The sequence below is a fragment of the Patella vulgata genome, chromosome 3, assembly GCF_932274485.2.
Source record: "Patella vulgata chromosome 3, xgPatVulg1.2, whole genome shotgun sequence".
In the NCBI taxonomy this organism is placed as follows: domain Eukaryota; kingdom Metazoa; phylum Mollusca; class Gastropoda; family Patellidae; genus Patella; species Patella vulgata.
Genome location: NC_065881.2, coordinates 86,819,350 through 86,837,935, shown reverse-complemented (window position 1 = coordinate 86,837,935; position 18,586 = coordinate 86,819,350). Strand labels below are relative to the sequence as shown.

The 18,586-nt window shown below is 36.5% G+C and overlaps 1 protein-coding gene and 1 long non-coding RNA gene across 3 annotated transcripts; one reads left to right on the top strand and one right to left on the bottom strand.

Moving 5' to 3' along the window:
- The first annotated feature begins 617 nt into the window (after positions 1-617).
- Positions 618-12,964, top strand: LOC126814982 (scavenger receptor cysteine-rich type 1 protein M160). 2 transcript variants are annotated; one of them, XM_050540482.2, is made up of 9 exons: positions 618-636; positions 883-969; positions 3,292-3,612; positions 4,514-4,840; positions 5,261-5,581; positions 6,880-7,194; positions 7,866-8,174; positions 9,117-9,458; positions 10,294-12,964. In XM_050540482.2, exons 2-9 carry the CDS (start codon positions 900-902, stop codon positions 10,341-10,343), a joined length of 2,055 nt encoding a protein of 684 aa, XP_050396439.1. In that variant the 5' UTR covers positions 618-636; positions 883-899; the 3' UTR covers positions 10,344-12,964. The 2 variants fall into 2 exon arrangements, with proteins under 2 accessions (XP_050396439.1, XP_050396440.1); XM_050540483.2 differs by lacking the exon at positions 618-636 and having other exon boundaries at positions 661-969.
- A 2,672-nt stretch (positions 12,965-15,636) lies between these two features.
- Positions 15,637-17,022, bottom strand: LOC126814984 (uncharacterized). Its single transcript, XR_007677822.2, has 3 exons — positions 16,962-17,022; positions 16,201-16,227; positions 15,637-15,679 (listed from the first exon to the last, which is right to left on the bottom strand). It is a non-coding gene; the product is annotated as an uncharacterized LOC126814984 (long non-coding RNA).
- Positions 17,023-18,586: the final 1,564 nt, after the last annotated feature.

Sequence of the window (18,586 nt, the reverse complement as noted above, 5' to 3'; positions counted from 1 at the left end):
TCCCACTTTTCAGTAGCTTTTGGCTGTCATAAATAATATTTTTAATTAACGTATTGTTATTTAAATTTAAATATGAATGTGCTTAACATGCTTGTAAACCTTCGTAAATAAAAAAAAGAAATAAAAACGCTCCAAAGCTTTAGTTATCGAATCACGGTATTGTAAGGGGGTGTGGCTTCATGAATAGATGACCAGGTTAGTGGTATGGGCGTGGCTTAATTGGCACGTATCAGTTGCATAATATGGCCCGGTTGGTACTCACATTCAATTTAATAAATAGTTTTCAAACATGAACAACACCCCCGCCTAGGACTTACATTCAATTCAAATGACTACGATAAAACCGGGGGCACTCACATTTACTAAGAAAATAGTGCAAGATAGTAACTACATCTATTGCATACACCGATAATGTCGATCATCGTGACGTATCGTAGGTGCGAGTGATGTGTATATGAAATCTATAAATAGACTTGATTGCCCTACATATCTCAATAGCGCTTACTCAGTTTTACATGATCAATAGAGCTGCCGTCTTCTGTAACCTAGCCTATAGTCACATACGCTATACAATGTTAACACGGCTGGGGGGACAAAACACCAACCGACCTAATTTAGTCATAAAGGATAGAGTGCGTGAGTGTAAAAGTACATAACACACCTGTCTGGAAATCGTTTATTAACAAATATTGCAACATGATAATGTCTATGTGTAACAACGTGTCTTGCGATTATTCACAAGTGATTATAAATTGAGAGATTACTAGCTTTCGGAATCAATAAATGGAAAATGATTCGAGATAACTAGACGTTATAATATATCGCTGTGAAAATAGTCGGCCATTTTTTAATTCATTTTGATATTTTTATTTGTATTTTAAGTTACGTCGTGGATCAAGATGTTAATTAATTTTACCTGTCTTTTACCTGTATTGGCGCTGTTCATTATACCTGTAAATGCGGCTAACGGTAAGTTAGTATACCTGTTTGCTCTATTAATACGTCGATTCGGTAACCTGGACGTCCCGTCTTCGATCCCGACGGTGGTCGCGACAGTTCATCGGGTTTTCCGACGTGGTTCCCCCATGTCAGTGATACAGAAGAATGGGTCTGACAATGGAAAACTTATGGGACACATTGGCCTGCATTTAAAAGAACCCTTGGTAGTTGGAATTCGATATATGAGTAGGCCTAGCGCCGCTGTCCTGGCAAAAGTTTCCTCCTAGCACACTGTATGGCGTTTGCATGTCTTGTTTATGTGTGCCGTGGTCTACCTGCACTCATTATTAGTCACGTAGGTAGTAGCCAGGTAACAAGACATGTTGCTTCGTTGCATTCTCGATTATCGGACCCAGTATGGTCGTAACTTTAAGACATGCAACAGATCAACACATTGATAATTCCTGTCTCAAGGCTGTTATTGTAATCAAGGGGCACAAGCCAGTATTTATCATCAGATATTGTCATTACATTAAACGCTTCGTCATGTTGCTAAACCCCACTTCATTTCACATAATTGATTCATAATTAATATCCACGTCTTCACTAACTAAAATGGAACAGAAAGGTAGGACATAAAATCCCATTTTATTTCACCAAATTGTTTAATTCCAAAGGGCACAGGTCTCGCATTTATCGTCAGATATTGTCAATTTTGTTGAACTCCATTCCATGTCATATATTTGTGATACGCCCTTAATAATCTCGTTTCGTTAGCCACGATGGAACTGAAAAGTAAGACATAAATACATTTGATTACATTTCGTTTCCTTTTCAAAACAATGATATTATTAATCCGGCAATTACGACATGAGTAATTCAAATAGATACTCCATTTTATTTCACCTAATTGATTGAATTGTACGTAATATTCACGACCAAAATACCAACACCTGTAACTCAATTCAATCTATCCCGAATTATTGTTTGTATTAACTATAATTTATTGATTGATATTGATATAAAAATGAGAAAATGAGGTTTACCGTAAGGTCTACACAAACTAGGTTATTTTGGGACTAACATAGAATAAGATTATTCTATTTTTTTAATAATTTGCTAAGCTTAGGGATATTTAGCAGTGGGTGGGACACCTAGAAACCCACGAGATCTTGTCACGTCTATTGACGGCAAATTCTCATAGTTAAGGTCCACTTCAGATTTCGTCAAGGTCGTCAGATGTAAATGGGGCACGCTTGGAGGAGATTGTAGGTTAAGGGTTAGGGTTAGCGTTAGCCCTGTTTACATCTCGTGACCTTTGACCAAATCATTATGTTGCGGGTCTTAACTTTTAGAACTAACCGTAATTGACTCAATGACATAGATATAGATAAGTATTTTGAATATGTTCAGGATTCGCACATTAAATCGCCTCAACCATTCTGACCATCCGGTTGGACAAAATATATCTGTATGAAATATTGGAAAGATAGAATGGGGTTAAAACGCCCAATTAATACAAACTATGCCTCTCCGGGACTAACACTGTACAATGTTATTTCAATAATTTACATAAGCGAAGGAGTCTTTAGAAGTGAGCGGGGGTGGAGAAACCCGCGACTCCTTGCAACGCCAATTCTCTAACTGACATATCTTATGATTTAAATTGCACGCGTTAGAGTATTAACGTAAATACAACAACATCCTTGCAAAACACAACGTGTCCAAAATTGCCCAATCGCGAATTTGAATTATTACCCAGATATCTTACAAGCTCAATCTGATTAAAACACAGGTCCAATTTCGTTTTGTTTTTGTTTTATAGTTCAAAATTTCGTTTTACTTGTCTTCTGATTAAAACACAGATCCTATTTTGTTTCGCTTTTTTATAGTTCAACATTTCGTTTAACTTGTCTTTAATTAGGATCTGGAGGTGTTGTTATATAATCCGCGTTCTTGTTGATGTGATGGATTAACCGTACTATGCAAGGAACTGTGGGTATCCTGCTAGAAACATCAACGTTGATTGATAATCAAATGTGTGATGTCATAGGTCAATAGCCGCTCGTATGAGCCCTGGCTCGAACTCCCACTACAACTGGTCAGATCTTTGAGCAGTGAAGCCATCGGAAGTATAAAAAAACCTTATAGATCTGTATTTTAATCAGATTGTTACGAGCAAGAAGGAAGTGTTATTTTCATTTAAGACGGGATAATCTTTATTAGATGATGCCCTGAACTTTGTTGACAATAAACCCAGTATTTGGATTAAGACTAGTAAATAGAGCTCATCTATTTATAACATTTATTGTTCTAATGTGTATTTTTGTTCTACTTTTTACACTTTTACAGAAAAACAAGTCCGTTTAATTGGTGGCTTTAATGCCAATGAAGGGGCCATACAAGTGAACCGTAACGGTGTTTGGAAATACCTTTGTGATGTAACACCATATTTCCTGGAGTCACTAGCAGGAGATTTAGTATGTAAGGAGTTGGGTTATATATCGGCTGGTATCTCAAATGTTATGATAGATCAGTCAATAGGATATTGGAAATCCAACATAACGTGTAGTCCAGACGATGTTAGCTTGATGGGGTGTAGTAATACAGGATGGTTAGAGACTGAAACATGTGAAACAAAATTGTTCACAACAATATATTGTTTTAAAAATGGTAAATAATTATTTAATCGTCACTCTTAATTTCACCAGATCTAGCAATAGAGACATGAGGCCAGGTTAGCCTATGGTTCAGTATATAATTCCCAATCGTGGTGTCTCAGTGGATAAGGCTCTGGCTCGGTTACCCGGAGGTCCCGGTGTTGCCGGCGAAAGTTTTGAGTTTGTTTATGTGGGGGGGGGGGGTATTGCGCAAACCATAGGTATAAGACCTGACGTTGAGTTACGTATCGTGGTATCGAACCCCGGCATCTGCATGGCAAGGAGTGTGGTCGCCTGCCCACGCTGACCAACATGATGAATATCCTCGTTCTACCTGTTTCTCACACTGCTAAAGACCCCTACGCGCAAGCGTACTATTAAAATAAAATTGAAAATGACCTAGTTTGTGTCGAGTAGACGTTAAACCCTGTCTCTCCTCTTCTATTTCAAAATGATAAAAGATCCACACATCCTTTAGAACACTAGACACCAAGAGCGTACAGATCTTTAGTGTAATCAAATAATATGCTCGAAGTGTTGATCAGTTGGGTAGCTAGAGCTCTGCCCCAGATCGGGTGGTTCTAATGACCTTACTACACACATTAGTTGGGTAACTAGAACGCTGGGGCAGATCGTCGCGGGTGGGGTGCGGAGGGGATTCGGGATTATTGCCTGTAAAAGCTGGATATTAAATCTTGATGTATAGTGATTTAGTGGGTCAGTAAACTAATTATAACTTTGGAGCGGAAAATGAAATGAGATTATGAGATTGGGTTTACTGTTCTGCTCCGATTGGGCTAATGAAAACGTGCATACGCCATACAGTGTGCTATGAGCGAAACTTAATATACCTCGACTATGTTTACACGTTATATCAAATTTGTTTTGTTTACGATCAGGATTTATAATTTCAGTTAAATTTACAAATAGATATAATAGAGGAAGTAATGGACATGTATCTGTCTACAATGCTATCCTGAAGGAATACCAGACAGTTTGTCAGGAAGGTTTCACAGACGCAACAGCCCAGGTATTTTGTAAAGAGTTTGGTTACAAGAGCGGGCGAATATCCTCTTCATCTAGTATCCGCAACGATACGATGATGAACACAATCTATGATTGTACTGGCAGTGAGTCTCTTCTTAGCGATTGTCCAACAGTTCCAGCTTCAGCTAGTTGTACTAATAGCTACCCTGTTGCTCAAGCCACATGTGAGGGAGATCTTACTATAACCGATAAAGGTGAGTCCAGCTATTCATACTAATATTAGGTGAAGACAGGTAATTTTTATTTGTTAAAATGTAATTCATGCTTCTTAAAATAAGCACTGGTTAAACCTTGCTGGTCGGTTGTCTTTATGATTGACATATCTGAACACCTCATAACACTTTAATTGTTAGAATAACTATATAATTTACATCAGAATATATAGTGACATAGAATGCACATTATAAGATATGCCAGTGACAAATGATGTACAGTATAAAATATGCAAGTGACGACACAGGATGTACATTATAATATATACTATATTGATACAGGATGTACATTATACGATATATCAGTGACACCTGATATATATTAGAAGATATGCTAGTGACATGAGTACTAATTCATTTATAAAAATCTTATTTAAAATGTGTACGTTTTTAAATCTTCAGTCAGCAGGATGCCCATTGGATATGGAGTTGTTAAAGTTTATGATGATCAAGGCGAAACTATGACTTTATGTGCCGATGGTTTTAATGAAAACACCGCCAAAGTAGTGTGCCGGGATATGGGTTTTGGTGAAAACGGCGCTCTATTTCCATCGCCATCCAATTTGCACGATATTCGAACTGCTTATAAAGACACCCTAAAGAAATCGTTTAATTGTGTTGGTACAGAAAGTAGATTAAGAGATTGTCCTTCCACTACAAAACAGTTTTGTCCAAATGAAATAGGAGCATCTGTATTATGCCAACCTGATTCTAACTCTACTGGTAAGTTAACGTCTGTTTTAAAAACGAAATCACAGCCTGGACGATTTTGACAATTTTCCCCCAAATAGAACTCTTTACCTTTACAATGTTTGGCTTCTACATCATGAGTAAACAGACAATAGAGCGAATTGTCGAATTGCACATAATATACACAAAGAAAGAAGTTAAGCCCCCTATGTATACCTCACAATGGCTTGTCTTACGAGGTTTGGTGTTGAAACCCCGAAAACATAATCCCAGCAAAACAAATGTGGTTTGCAAAAAATAGATCTTTGACAATAAGAAAGCATGCAGAGTTTTTCCAATCTTGAGTTTTAAATCATGATTTTTTAAATAATTTCAAGATGCTGTATTTGAGCCAAAAAGGAGTCACAGTATATGAAGGTACAGAGTCAGAAACACAATTTAACATCGTGAATGAAGATGAAAAATGTCATTTAGATTCCACAAATGACATTGATGACACAAATCATCAATAGTGGGCAAACCCACCACATGCTCGGATGACAGCTTCCACCAGTCGTCTCACTCCTCTAGTACGTCGTCTGATCTGCTCAATGGCAACTGCTGCCATTTCTATGACGAAATGCATCTAATTGAGTCAGAGTGTGTACATGTAGGTTCAATGCCTGTACTCGTCACCCCAAGTTGTCCGAAACAAGCTCTAACAAATTATGGTCAGGACCTTTTTGCAGGCCACGGCAGGGTCGCCACAGCATCATTGTTTTTCCGAATTATATTATCAGGGTCTCAGCGATAAATCACGCAAGACAAGTTTATCGTGAAAAATACATGGGATGCTTAACATTTTTCTTTCTGTATAATAATACAACATCAGTAAAATCTTTCTGTATAATAATACAACATCAGTAAAATCTTTCTGTATAATAATACAACATCAGTAAAATCTTCTGCATGCAATGACTACACAATACAAACCTGTTAACATCTGTATTACATTGGGGGTGGGGTGCCTTTTGGCTATTACACAAGGCAGAGGGTCGCAGTGTCGAGCTTTGCGTCATGGTTTTTAGTTTTTGTTCCCCTTTGAATTTTTGCGTCCGTCGTAAATGGCAAAAAATCACGCGGTTTCAATGCGGGTTTCAACATTCTAATCATAATTATGATGCCCAACCAGTGTCAAACATATACCGCAGGTCAGATATGCTACAAATCGACTCCAGCATGTTCCACACAGCTTAATATTGCCCTGTGACACTGTGGGGACTGCCACCCCATCTCCTCTCCCGCACCACGCCCCTGACACAAGATAACATATTGAACAATGATTATTTCAGAAGATGGAGTAACACGAATTAATAACTTCAATGGTCCTATAGAATGGGGCGGCGTTGAAGTCATGTATCATGGTATCTGGGGGTCTATCTGTGTAGATCGGTGGGATGATAATGCGGCTAAAGTTATCTGTGGAACCACTTCAACACATGCCAAGGCCATAACTAGATTCATGAGTTTTATTGACGTGACGTGGATATATGATGTTAATTGTACTGGAAAGGAGAACAACCTAAAATCCTGCCAGTTTTCAACAGATGGAACCAAGTTTAACTGTAGTTCGGATCATCAAGCCATCGCCTATTGCTACAATGATAGTAAGATATTTTATGGCAGTGAAATTACTGGACTGCATTTTTTGCATGTGATTAAGTCTGTTATAAATGAAAATACCATTAAAGAAATTTTCTTTAAATGCTATATATCTTATGTGTTTCTATAAGTCAGTTTGTGACAAATATAAATTTATATTCCGTTGATTCTAATTGGTTCCGAATGAGTATAACAGCCACGTACACTGCCCAGGTCCTGTTTTGGACCGCGTGACACGTTGGCTTAGCTTTAAGAGTAGGTTAGGACGTCTCTGCACGAGCAACATTGCACGCATACCCCACTGGATAGTGTATGACCGTCTTTATTAGGTGAAAAGTAGGACGCTAAACCCCGTTTCATTTTGTTTCTATTATTTATGTTCTGTATAGTATACCACGAGTTATACTGAGTGTCATTTATATTGAACTCGTGGGTGACGTATGTGTGAAAATACACACGTGGGCATAAAACACTTTTAACGCCAGTATTATAATATTATGAACTTTTAGACTTCATGTTAATGCGCCCTCTCTCTCCCCCTCTCTCTCTCCCTCTCTCTCTTATGGGACCAACTACGGATATAATATTGTTAATTATAAATCGGTTAATGTTAGTTTAACCAAGACGTGCCCCGTCTAACGTCTATACTAATTGTTGTAAATCATATTCATTTCAGCTTTTAAATACTCTTTATCTGGTGGTGGATCTAACTACGGATATGTCCAGGTGATGAAGGATGGTAACACAGGTTATGTAATTGATTCTAATGGAGCAGATCCAAATAATATGGCTGAAGCTGCATGTAATAGTCTTGGTTTTCATGGTGGTCTACCTTACCAGATGGGTGAAACTTCTGCTACATACTGGTGGGATGTCTCTACTAATCAGCAGTACCCTAGTTTCCCACGTCTTCAACCAGAGAATGCAACGACAAAAACATCACCAGTTCAACAGAAATATCTCTCTGTTTATTGTCACGGAAAAGGTTAGTGTACACGAAAATTAGATAATTTGTATTGGATACAAACGCCCCCGGGGAGCAGCATACAAATAAAAAAACACTTTACTTTTAGTACTTGTCTGCGATATCACTTCGGTGGAAGCGGACGTTAAATAAAGCTATTTCACACACACACTTTTAGTACCACAAACATAGTATACAAATACATAAACCACTTTCAGTGCCAAAAACATAGCATACAAGTACCGAAAACACATAAGTACCACAATGAAAACATAAATCAAGTTATAGTATCAAAGCCAAAGCATACAAATACATAAATCAAACATTAGTACTACAAACATAGCATAAAATTCCCAAATCATATTTGTACCAAAAAGCACAGCATAGAATTCCCAATCACTTTAGTATCCCAAACAAAGCATACGAAAACATAAATCACGCGAGTGCACACAGGGTATATGCAAATACATCAATCACATTTACTACCATAACATGCATAAAACACCGAACAAACGCACGTATATGCATATATACATAAAGCTAGCTACTATGTTAAGATCTAAATTGAATTATATATGTTTTTGATATTTGAATTATATATTTAAAAATATTTCGTAGAAATAATAGCGCTCGGTATCATTATTAGAGATTACTATATTGGGTCTCTTGGCGCCACGGAGGAAGTGCTTAAAGATTTTCCTTCATGGTATTCCTCGTTAGTGACGGAGGGCCTGGTGTGAATGTAAAAGAGCATGTGGCAGTTGGAATACGAAATAAGATTAGGTTGTAGTAGCGCTAGTATCAGGGCAAAACTATTAGTCGGTTTGATGCAGCAATATGGGACTTTAATCCTATTCCATGTCAGTTTGATGTTATTCTTTACGGAATCTTTTAAGGTGTAATTTCCGGCTCTATCAAAGTTTTAGACATACTCTCAATGTTAGAATTGTTTTGTGATTGCAGTGAAACTAGTTGGAAGTTACGGTAGTGTTCTAAAAAAGGGAGATGTTGTACAGTACAAATATAACAAGTTCTATGCCATCTGTGCTGATGGAATTACAAAGACCGAAGGGGATGCCGTATGTCGACAGCTGGGATTCCACCAAGCTGTGGGGGTTAATGAGAGACCTTTTCCTAGTATTACGCCGCTGGGGTTTCACGATTTTAAATGCCCCAAAGGTGCTAACTCTACAGCTGATTGTACGTCACGATTTACTGGTACTGGTGTTGGATGTACGTCAGGAAAAGCTGTCGTTGAATGTGGTGATGGACCAACAGGTGGCTCAAATGGGCGGAACATACAAGGTTTGTGCATCTTCTATTCAGTTTAGAACTTGTAAATAGTGCAGCTTAATAAGTTTGAAATTAGAGTCGGGCGTCACACGCGGGGTATAAACTCCGTCAGCTAAAATATATAAACTATTATGTAACAGAATAAATATGTTCTAAATAATAGCTGTTCCGTAGATGTGGAGTAAAACGTCATCAGATAAATAGAAAAAATACAGAAGATTATGTTATGACGAAAATTATTGACAGAGTTAATGCCCTTGCTTTATAATAATTGTACCTGCCTCCCTTTTATTTTACAATGATAAAGATGTTCATTATTAAATATTAGAGATGGTGTTTTGATCAGAAATATATCCTGTTAACAATAGTCCGAGCGTGACCACATTTTAAGGCATCATCATAATCATTAGAAAATAAACCATTAGAATTTGCGTCCTATCACTTGGATAATAGACTTAAAAAACCCTAACACTTGGCAGGATTTTAAACCTCGGTCAAATGAATTAATGTAGTTGATTACTGTTTGTATTTTGTATGGACCTTTTTCCTATGCAAAACCATCTACATAGCTAATATAAATGAAGAAATGGGTATAAGCATAATTAAATGCACAATACAGAACGTAGTATAACATAGCATATTTTAAATACATAACAATATACTTTGACGATGATAGGTACGATGAAATATAATTAGCTATTGGTTCAAATAGTGTGGTGGTGATAGGCACGATGAAATATTAATTAGCTATGGGTTCAAATACTGTGACAGTGACAGGTACGATATAAGAATATAATTATCTGTTCATTATATTATTGTAATGCAAATTGCATTTATTTTTTTCCAGTTTCTGTGATATTTGTTATGATGTGCCTTGTTCAGATTGTTTTGATGTAACTTCAACAGATGCACGAAAGTTTATAATCAGTTTGTTTTGACCAAATACCAACCAAATATTAATATTAAGTGGATATTTGTTGTATCTTAATGTAAAATTAAGGGTCATAGTTGGTTATTTTAGTACTTGTGATGATAATATTCACAATTCCTCCTTCAAGGATTGTAAATAGTTCAGCCATATTTTGATTTAAGCTAATAATGGCTGAGCGAGATTTGGCTTCGAACCACTCGGCAAACCTCAGCAGATTCCAGTACCCTACATCTAGCCTCGGATGTATGACGAAGTTCGCCATTGGAACTACTTTCAAGTTTCCGGATTACCAACGGCGTTGCCCATGACGACGTCTTTGAAGAATGTTTTATCATACAAATATTTCAGTCTGAAGCTGTTTTTCTTTGAAGGTTATCCGATTTTCTTCAAACAAGGACAACTTTGCACTGAAATTCTACACACGCATCGAACGACGCAATTTTGATAACTTCTTTTTAAAAGCGGCAAGTTTTCCTAATAAGTAAACCGGTGCCGCATCGCAATTGTATAGGCGTAGGTACATATCACTTACCGTCATACAGCCGAGGCTAGATGTAGAGTAACGGAATCTGCCGAGGTTTGTCGAGTGGGCTTCGAACAACCTGTACGTGGTTGAAATTATTGCACACGTCTTGTCAAACTTTCAAAGGCTAATATCGTCGCTCGCAATAGAGTAATTTGAATGAAATTTTCAAATTATTCATTTTACATCATCTATTTTCGAACTATTATACCAAGAATGGCTAGCTCTTTATCTAAATCTTACGTAATGTATCTTTAAATGATATATGTACGCCCTGAACTTTATGTTACACGTTTAAAGATGAATTAGGTAAGAGTTTAATCTTATGGATTCAAATGTTATATAAACTATTATTTAAACATGTATCAACATGCCAAGCCCATGATCAACTATCTTAGCTACTCGGTGGCTCCGATTTTGAATTTTAAGTAGATTAGATAGGTGTGATCATTTGATGATTTAATTTAAAAAAGGCGAGGCGAATCTATGTCTCTTATAACCATAAGCGTTGTTACGATAATGAAAATTTATGCCATGTCAAAACTTCAAACAGTGATATGTTCGCTCACAATAATGTAATTTGAATGAAATATTCAAAATATTCATTACCTATTTTTGAACTATTATAGCAAGAAGGACCCGTTCGCTATCTAAATCTTACATAATGCTTCTTTAAAGAGCCATTATGGGAGATTAAATAAAGAACTGACGTTCTCGCTATAATAGTTAAAAACTAGATAACGTAAAGAAAATATGCTGAAAAAAATTCTGTCAAATTAAACCCAGATATTAGCCTTTGAATTTAAGGCTGGCCTCGATCATCATTACTACGATAAAATTCATATCTAGATTAAGTTATTTGTCATAAAATGTATTCCAATCCGTTAAATATCACAGGATAGTGATGACATCGAGAGTTGAATATAATTTAATCAATATCTAATCAATAATTTAAATAACAATTCAGGCCTGAAGATAGAGCTGTAATAGGCATGTTTGGCTCTTGCATAATGTATGTTACCTAAATATGCTATTTTTCTTCACTTAAATAGTAGCCTACCAACACCGTATTCTTCTACTATCTGGAATTTAATATTATATCCATTTGAGATTATATAGTGTACAGGTAATCTAATAAGCACACGTGGTCTGAAAGGATTCGTGATGCAATTAAATTGAAATAATTTGATAGTGTACTTTGAAATTATGATGAAAGTAAATTTCACAGAATTTTCTACACTTACTATATTATTTTCTTTTGATACTCAGAAATGCAAAAAAAGATTTGATTACAAATGTAATGTATTCGATTAAGATTATATTTTATATACCTGTATAAAATGAAGATGGGGTTTTAAGTTGTAAACGTTGTGCCTTTGTGTCTTTAGAACAATAACATATGTTTAAATAAGACATTGACCCCTACTACTTACTGTACTGTACAATATACTGTACATTGGTGTATATATGCCTTTAATGACACTTTGCCACATTTGGTGACATCAAATTGGCATATTTTGGATGATGTTTTGGTTTGGATCTTGGACTCTATACTATAAGCAAAATAAACAGTGGTTGGACAGGCGACCCTACTCCTTGCCACGTACAACCGGGGATTCGAAACCACGCCAGTCGACTCTATGACAGACTTTATGATACAGCGCGCGCACGCTAACCATTCTGCCATCCAACCCCCGTACGTATCTTCGATGTTTGAAATCAACATATGTTTGAAATCAACATATGAAGTAGTGAATCTTTCAATCATAATGTTTCCATATATTATATCTGAAGCTCATTTAACCTACAATGTATGTTGAACATCAGTAAATAAAGATCGGTGATCTGATCTGGTCATGAACAGGTTCATTCAAGGGTAACTTTTATGTTTTAACCACATTTATTTTTTAGTTTTTTATTTTCTAATTTTTAAGTAACTTTTATGTTTTAGTTTTAGGCACATTTTTTTTTATTATTTTCTTATTTTTTAGTAACTTTTATGAGTTAGCCACATTCTTTATGTAGTTGTTTTATATACATGAACATAAACCATCCGTCTATCAATCTAAGCGTTATGTTGTTATTCAACTGGTCTAGGGGTGTATATTATGACACGCGTGAAATTATTTGCACTGGCTAATACTGTCTCAAATGTGGAGGTTGGGGTGGGGCAGGACTAATGGGCGATAACTCCAAGCATGACACCAGGCCCGGATCCAGGATTTTGTCGGGGGGGGGGGGCATACATTGGAGCAACGGGTAATCATCAGATTGCCGCATGCATTAGTGGTTTGGTGTAGTCCCCAGAGACTTCGTCGCGGCCGCATTAAACAGAAACTAAAATCTGAGAATCCCATTGCTGGCTGCAGGTGCTGGTCTGAACTGTGATGACCAGTCTCACTGCCCCCCGCCCCGCGCATGTAACACGAAAGAAATATGGAAGTATTTTCCTGGTCCATCTGTACATATCTACAAACTGGCATGATATACTCCTATCCATCGATAGCAGAAAGGAAATGAAATAGCATGAGGTTTAACGTCCTACTTTTCTGCACTGATTGGGCTATAAGACGGACGTTGGCCAAGCTGTTTGTTATGCCCCACATTGTGCCCGTGCAGCGGCGCTACAACCGAATTTAAAATGCCAAGATAATTTGAACATGTACACGAAACTTAGGTTTTTCGTATCACTAGAACTACTAGATGGCACACCATATGGAATTTAAGATGAATACACTGAGAGAATATCAAAACAGTCGTGTATACTACGGGCAAATCTTACTTTCACTTTCATACTTTGTTCGTATTGTATATGATATACAGTAGTCCCATGCTTACTCTTTCCGAACACTGGATACGCCTTTGGTTCTGGTTTTGACAAATCCCCCGGTGGATGGTGTCTATACTCGACAACATGCTTACTCTTCCTACATACCGGATTCTGGAACGTCTCTGGGTTTGACATATCCCAATGGTTGTGATGTGTATAATATACTTTATAAACCAATAATACATTCTACAGTAGATATCGCTTGTGTGATACATTTCATAATCTACATGAATTTGATTGGTCAGTTGAAAAGGAACTACTTTTTTTATTTTCAAAGAACAGTTCATTTCTTATTAAAAGTACCTTTTTTTTTTATTAAAAATGAACTATTGTTATTCAATTGAGCTTGATGGAAACACTGGGTAATATAAAGGACTTTGCAATGGTTGAATTGCTGTCAATAAATGATGTATCACTACGCCGTAATGTTCAATAAAAGTGAAATCTACACCAAAGAATTATATTTATCTATTTGTGCATGTAAGAAGGGATTGGGTGATAAATAAAATCTCCTACTCGTCTTTTTTGATATCAAAAAATATCAACACTTGTTGATAAGTAAAAAAAAAAAATCGGCAGAGTCTCGTTTTTTGTTACTTTATCAACTTGTGTTGATATTTTTTGATATCAAAAAAGACTGGTAGGAGATTCTTTATGTATCCTTACTATTCCCTAACACCGGGTACTTCTTTGATGCTGAGAAATCCGATTGGTATAATCTACTAATGTATTTTTGTATTGATGGACCTCGAATTTGGTTGCCATCTCTCTGCATGGTGTGTCCTAACACGTGTTACATTGTTTTAAATTATGTAACATCTCTTGTTACAATCACGTCATCAACGGTCCCACTATCAAATGTATACAATACAAATTTAATAATATAATGGCTAGACCGTTTCTTTTAGAAGTTTTGGAATCGTTGTCCACTAAAATCGATGTAAACAAACCGGGTCCTGCCAAAGGCTTCAATGGGATGTGTATGTTGAATTTCGTTGTTTCTTTTTAATTTCCGGTAATAAAGCTATTGAGAATTATCACTTACAATCATGATATTTGTGTGTGTGGTTCAGAAATTTATAAAACGTGATTTATTATATTTTTAAAACATACATAGCGTGGTAGTGACTGGTACGTTCCCGGACTGAAGAATAAAGACCGCAATTGTGATGTTTTAGAATATTGTCTAGCTAGAATGTAAATTATTTTTTTAAAGGTTTTAATAACTTGAATCTAATCTACCAAATAATCATTGTTCCAATACCTTGATTTGAAATACAATTTACATAGATCTTAAAATAGACCTTTTGAAAATGTCAAAGTGCCACGCCTCTTAATGGTTAAGGCCTATTTTGCTCAATTAAAATCATTTGGTTGTTTTATCCCCAAGACCAATGCTTGCTTTTCGAGGGCTTACTGTATATTTCTCTTGTTTATGTTAAGTTAATTCTCATTAAGATGTAAAATAATAATTTAAGCTATTAAAATTGAATTTCAAATAGGCCTTTAACGTTTTCCAATGAACAGATTTGAGTTCATTGATTTCTTATTTTAAAAAATAAGATAAGCATAACCCCAAAACTTTCTTGTGAATGAATATTTTGCATATGGCTCCTAGTGTCATGTACTGTATTAATGACCTCTATGTCTGTCTAATATTGAAATTAAATAATTGTTTTTTTAATGCAGTTTTATCTTTTTGGTGTATTTTTCTTTTTGAATGTTACTCTGTAAAGTGCACCTGAACATATCTGTCAAAGAGGCGCTATGTAACAGGGAATAGATTGACCGACGTACACCAATATATATTCGACGACTTTAACACGTGTTTAACAATAACGCTTGAAGGACACATGGTGGCAAATTAATAAATGTAACAAACAACAAAGGAATAACAAACTAAAATGTCTGTTTATTTTTGCATTCCGGTCAATAGCCTTTTCAATTGTCTGAAATTAAAACGTTATACGTTACTTTACATGGTGTTATAACTTTAAATATACCAATTACTGGTACATAAAATATATATTTATTTTATAAAACGCCAACATCCCCAAATGTAACCCTTTGAGCATGCTTATGGATGGATTTGACGCTCAAGAAATGGACATTTATATTTGATAATGATGGACATGTAACAATGGGACTTTACATGTAACCCCGTACAAAATGTCCCGGGGAGATAATGATGGCCATGTGGCAGTGGGACTTTACATGTAACCCTGTATAAAATGTTATGGGGGAGATAATGATGGCCATGTAACAGTGGGACTTTACATGAACCCTGTAAAAAATGTTATGTGGAGATAACCACCACTAATAATCTGAACTCTAATAATTTAAACTCTAATAAATCAGTTGTCTTAATTAAATAAACCAATAAAATGGTCTGATTATGATAACCACCACTATTGTTCTAATTATTGAGTTTTCTAAATTATAGAAAACATTAAAATGTATATTTACTTACGGCAGAATGGTTCTCCACATGCTGGGGCTGCAATTGAAAAAAAATAAAGAAATAACAGAATATTAATCTGACCCAAATTTTACGTCACCAAGACAAAATAGAAGAGAGAGCGAGAGAGAGAGAGAGAGAGCACAACATGACATGCGATGGTGTACTAGAGATTAACCAGACAGAGAGCGTAAATATAAGACGGCAATAATAGAAGCATTCACAATAAGCCAAACAACTTTGACAAATTATTGGCATGATAAATGTTGATCAGCAAATTAAACACCCATATTGGGAACCCTCCTACTATCATCTCAAATTCTCGAACAAGCATAAACAGATCAATGATAAACACGTACATCACTTTCTATCGGATTTGGTTCATAAGGTGTTTCACTGAGTCAAGTTGCATGGTTTCGATTTTCCTCGTGTAGGTTACAAGGAGTAGGGTCGCTTGTCAAAACTCGTGGTAGTCCCGAAATGACCTAGTTTGTGTCGAGTGGACGTTAAACCCAATTTCTCTCTTTCTCTCTCAAACTCGTGGCTTTACTACAGGTCCTTCGGTTTTCTGAAAAGCCTCACCTACTGTTAAAGATCTCCACGCGCAAGTGAATTATCGAAATAATACTGATCCATGTGGGTAGGGGATAAATGAAGCACCAGTTTGTGCTACTACCACTCATTAAATCGATTAAATTAGTAATTGCAACCACATCCAAAGCACATGACTTTTAATCAAAGCAATGGGTTGAATTAGATAAGTGTATACTTACCAGAGCAGAAACCGTCGATGCATGGATTACCACTACAGTCAGCGGTAGTATTACACGGTACTGTAAATATTAATCATTGTACTACAAAGTAACATGTTGATAACAAAGATATTAGACAGCCGTATCATATAGGGGTACAATGAACTCAACAACAGTGCTAGCTAAGAGACTAACTCATGTGAGATTAGACAGATGGTGGGGGGGAGGTACAATGTACCTATGCGCAATTGGCTTAGACAGGAATTAAGAATAATGACATAAAGCGCTACGTAATTGTGTCGGTTGGGTCAAGACGTCAGTAGGTTCAGATTTCAACTGATTCAAGTTATGTGTATAAGAACATACTGTCGTCATTAGCCCAGTCGGTGCAGAAGAGTAGGACGTTTAACCCCATATTATTTCTTTGACAAGAACATGTCGAAGAAAACCAAGAAACAGTTGTCGGCAAAAAGGTAGGAAACATCTGATATTTCGTCGTCATGGCATGCCGTGCATTGAGATTCTCTATCGTTGTCATTGCTACATTATGGTGATTTTAAGCTAAGCGCTCATGCACACATTATTGGTTTAAACAAGACTAAAGACAGTGACACGTTCATATTTGTAAATAGCGTTATGGTAAGGGCCAGCAGTGTATGGAGCGGAATATCCCCATAATTCTAACTCCTAACCTAGTAATGCGTATGCTAATATGTAAGTTCCTACTAACACATGTTAAATTGGCTATTTACACATGTACAAATGCTAATTTATATAATTATTGAAATAAAATTAAACCATATGTTAGTCCCGAAATGACCTAGTTTGTGTCGAGTGGACGTTAAACCCCATTTCTCTCTCTCTTTTGGTTTATAAACAATATTTTATATTTTACAGAAGGTTGAATATTGAAGGGGTTTTCGGCTAAACGGCCATAACCTAATTTGATTAAAAAAACCCAAAAAATTGTTAAAAACTATAGCCTGTATGGCGTTCACAATGTTTTCAGAAAAGATCTCTTCGGGGCGCACAAGCTATGTACGCAATTTTCGTTCAACCAGGGGCTAAAATCCAGGAAATTACGGTCAAATATGTGCTAAAATTGAACCTATTCGAGTTTTTGCGGATATAACACACAATTTTAGTTTAAAAATAAATCGAATAAAAATTGTGACCCGCAAGCTATGCGTGCGATTTTCGTATAATCCAAAATGTTATGGTGAGAAAAGTGCCAAAATCGAACCCATATTTGTCTATACTACCGTATGGAAACATTAATGGGAGGGTCACAGTGGCTAAGTAGGTATGGCGCTAGCCTGGAGATCGGGTGTTCGATCCCTGCATTGGCCGAGAAAGTTCATCCAGATTTTCCGGCGCGGTTCCCCCTTGTCAGTGATGCAGAACGGAGGGCCTGACAAGGACGGCTGTCTAGTCGTTCGAATGGAACGAAAAACCGAGGTCCCGTGTACACATTGGAGTACACGTAAAAGATTCCTTGACAGTTGAAATTCGATATAAGAGTAGACCGTAGTGCTGCTGTCCGAGCAAAATTTCCCTCATAGCACACTGTATGGCCTATGCCCGTCTTCATTAGCCCAGTTCGGAGCAGAACAGTAGGACGTTGTGCTGACAATAACCCCGGAACC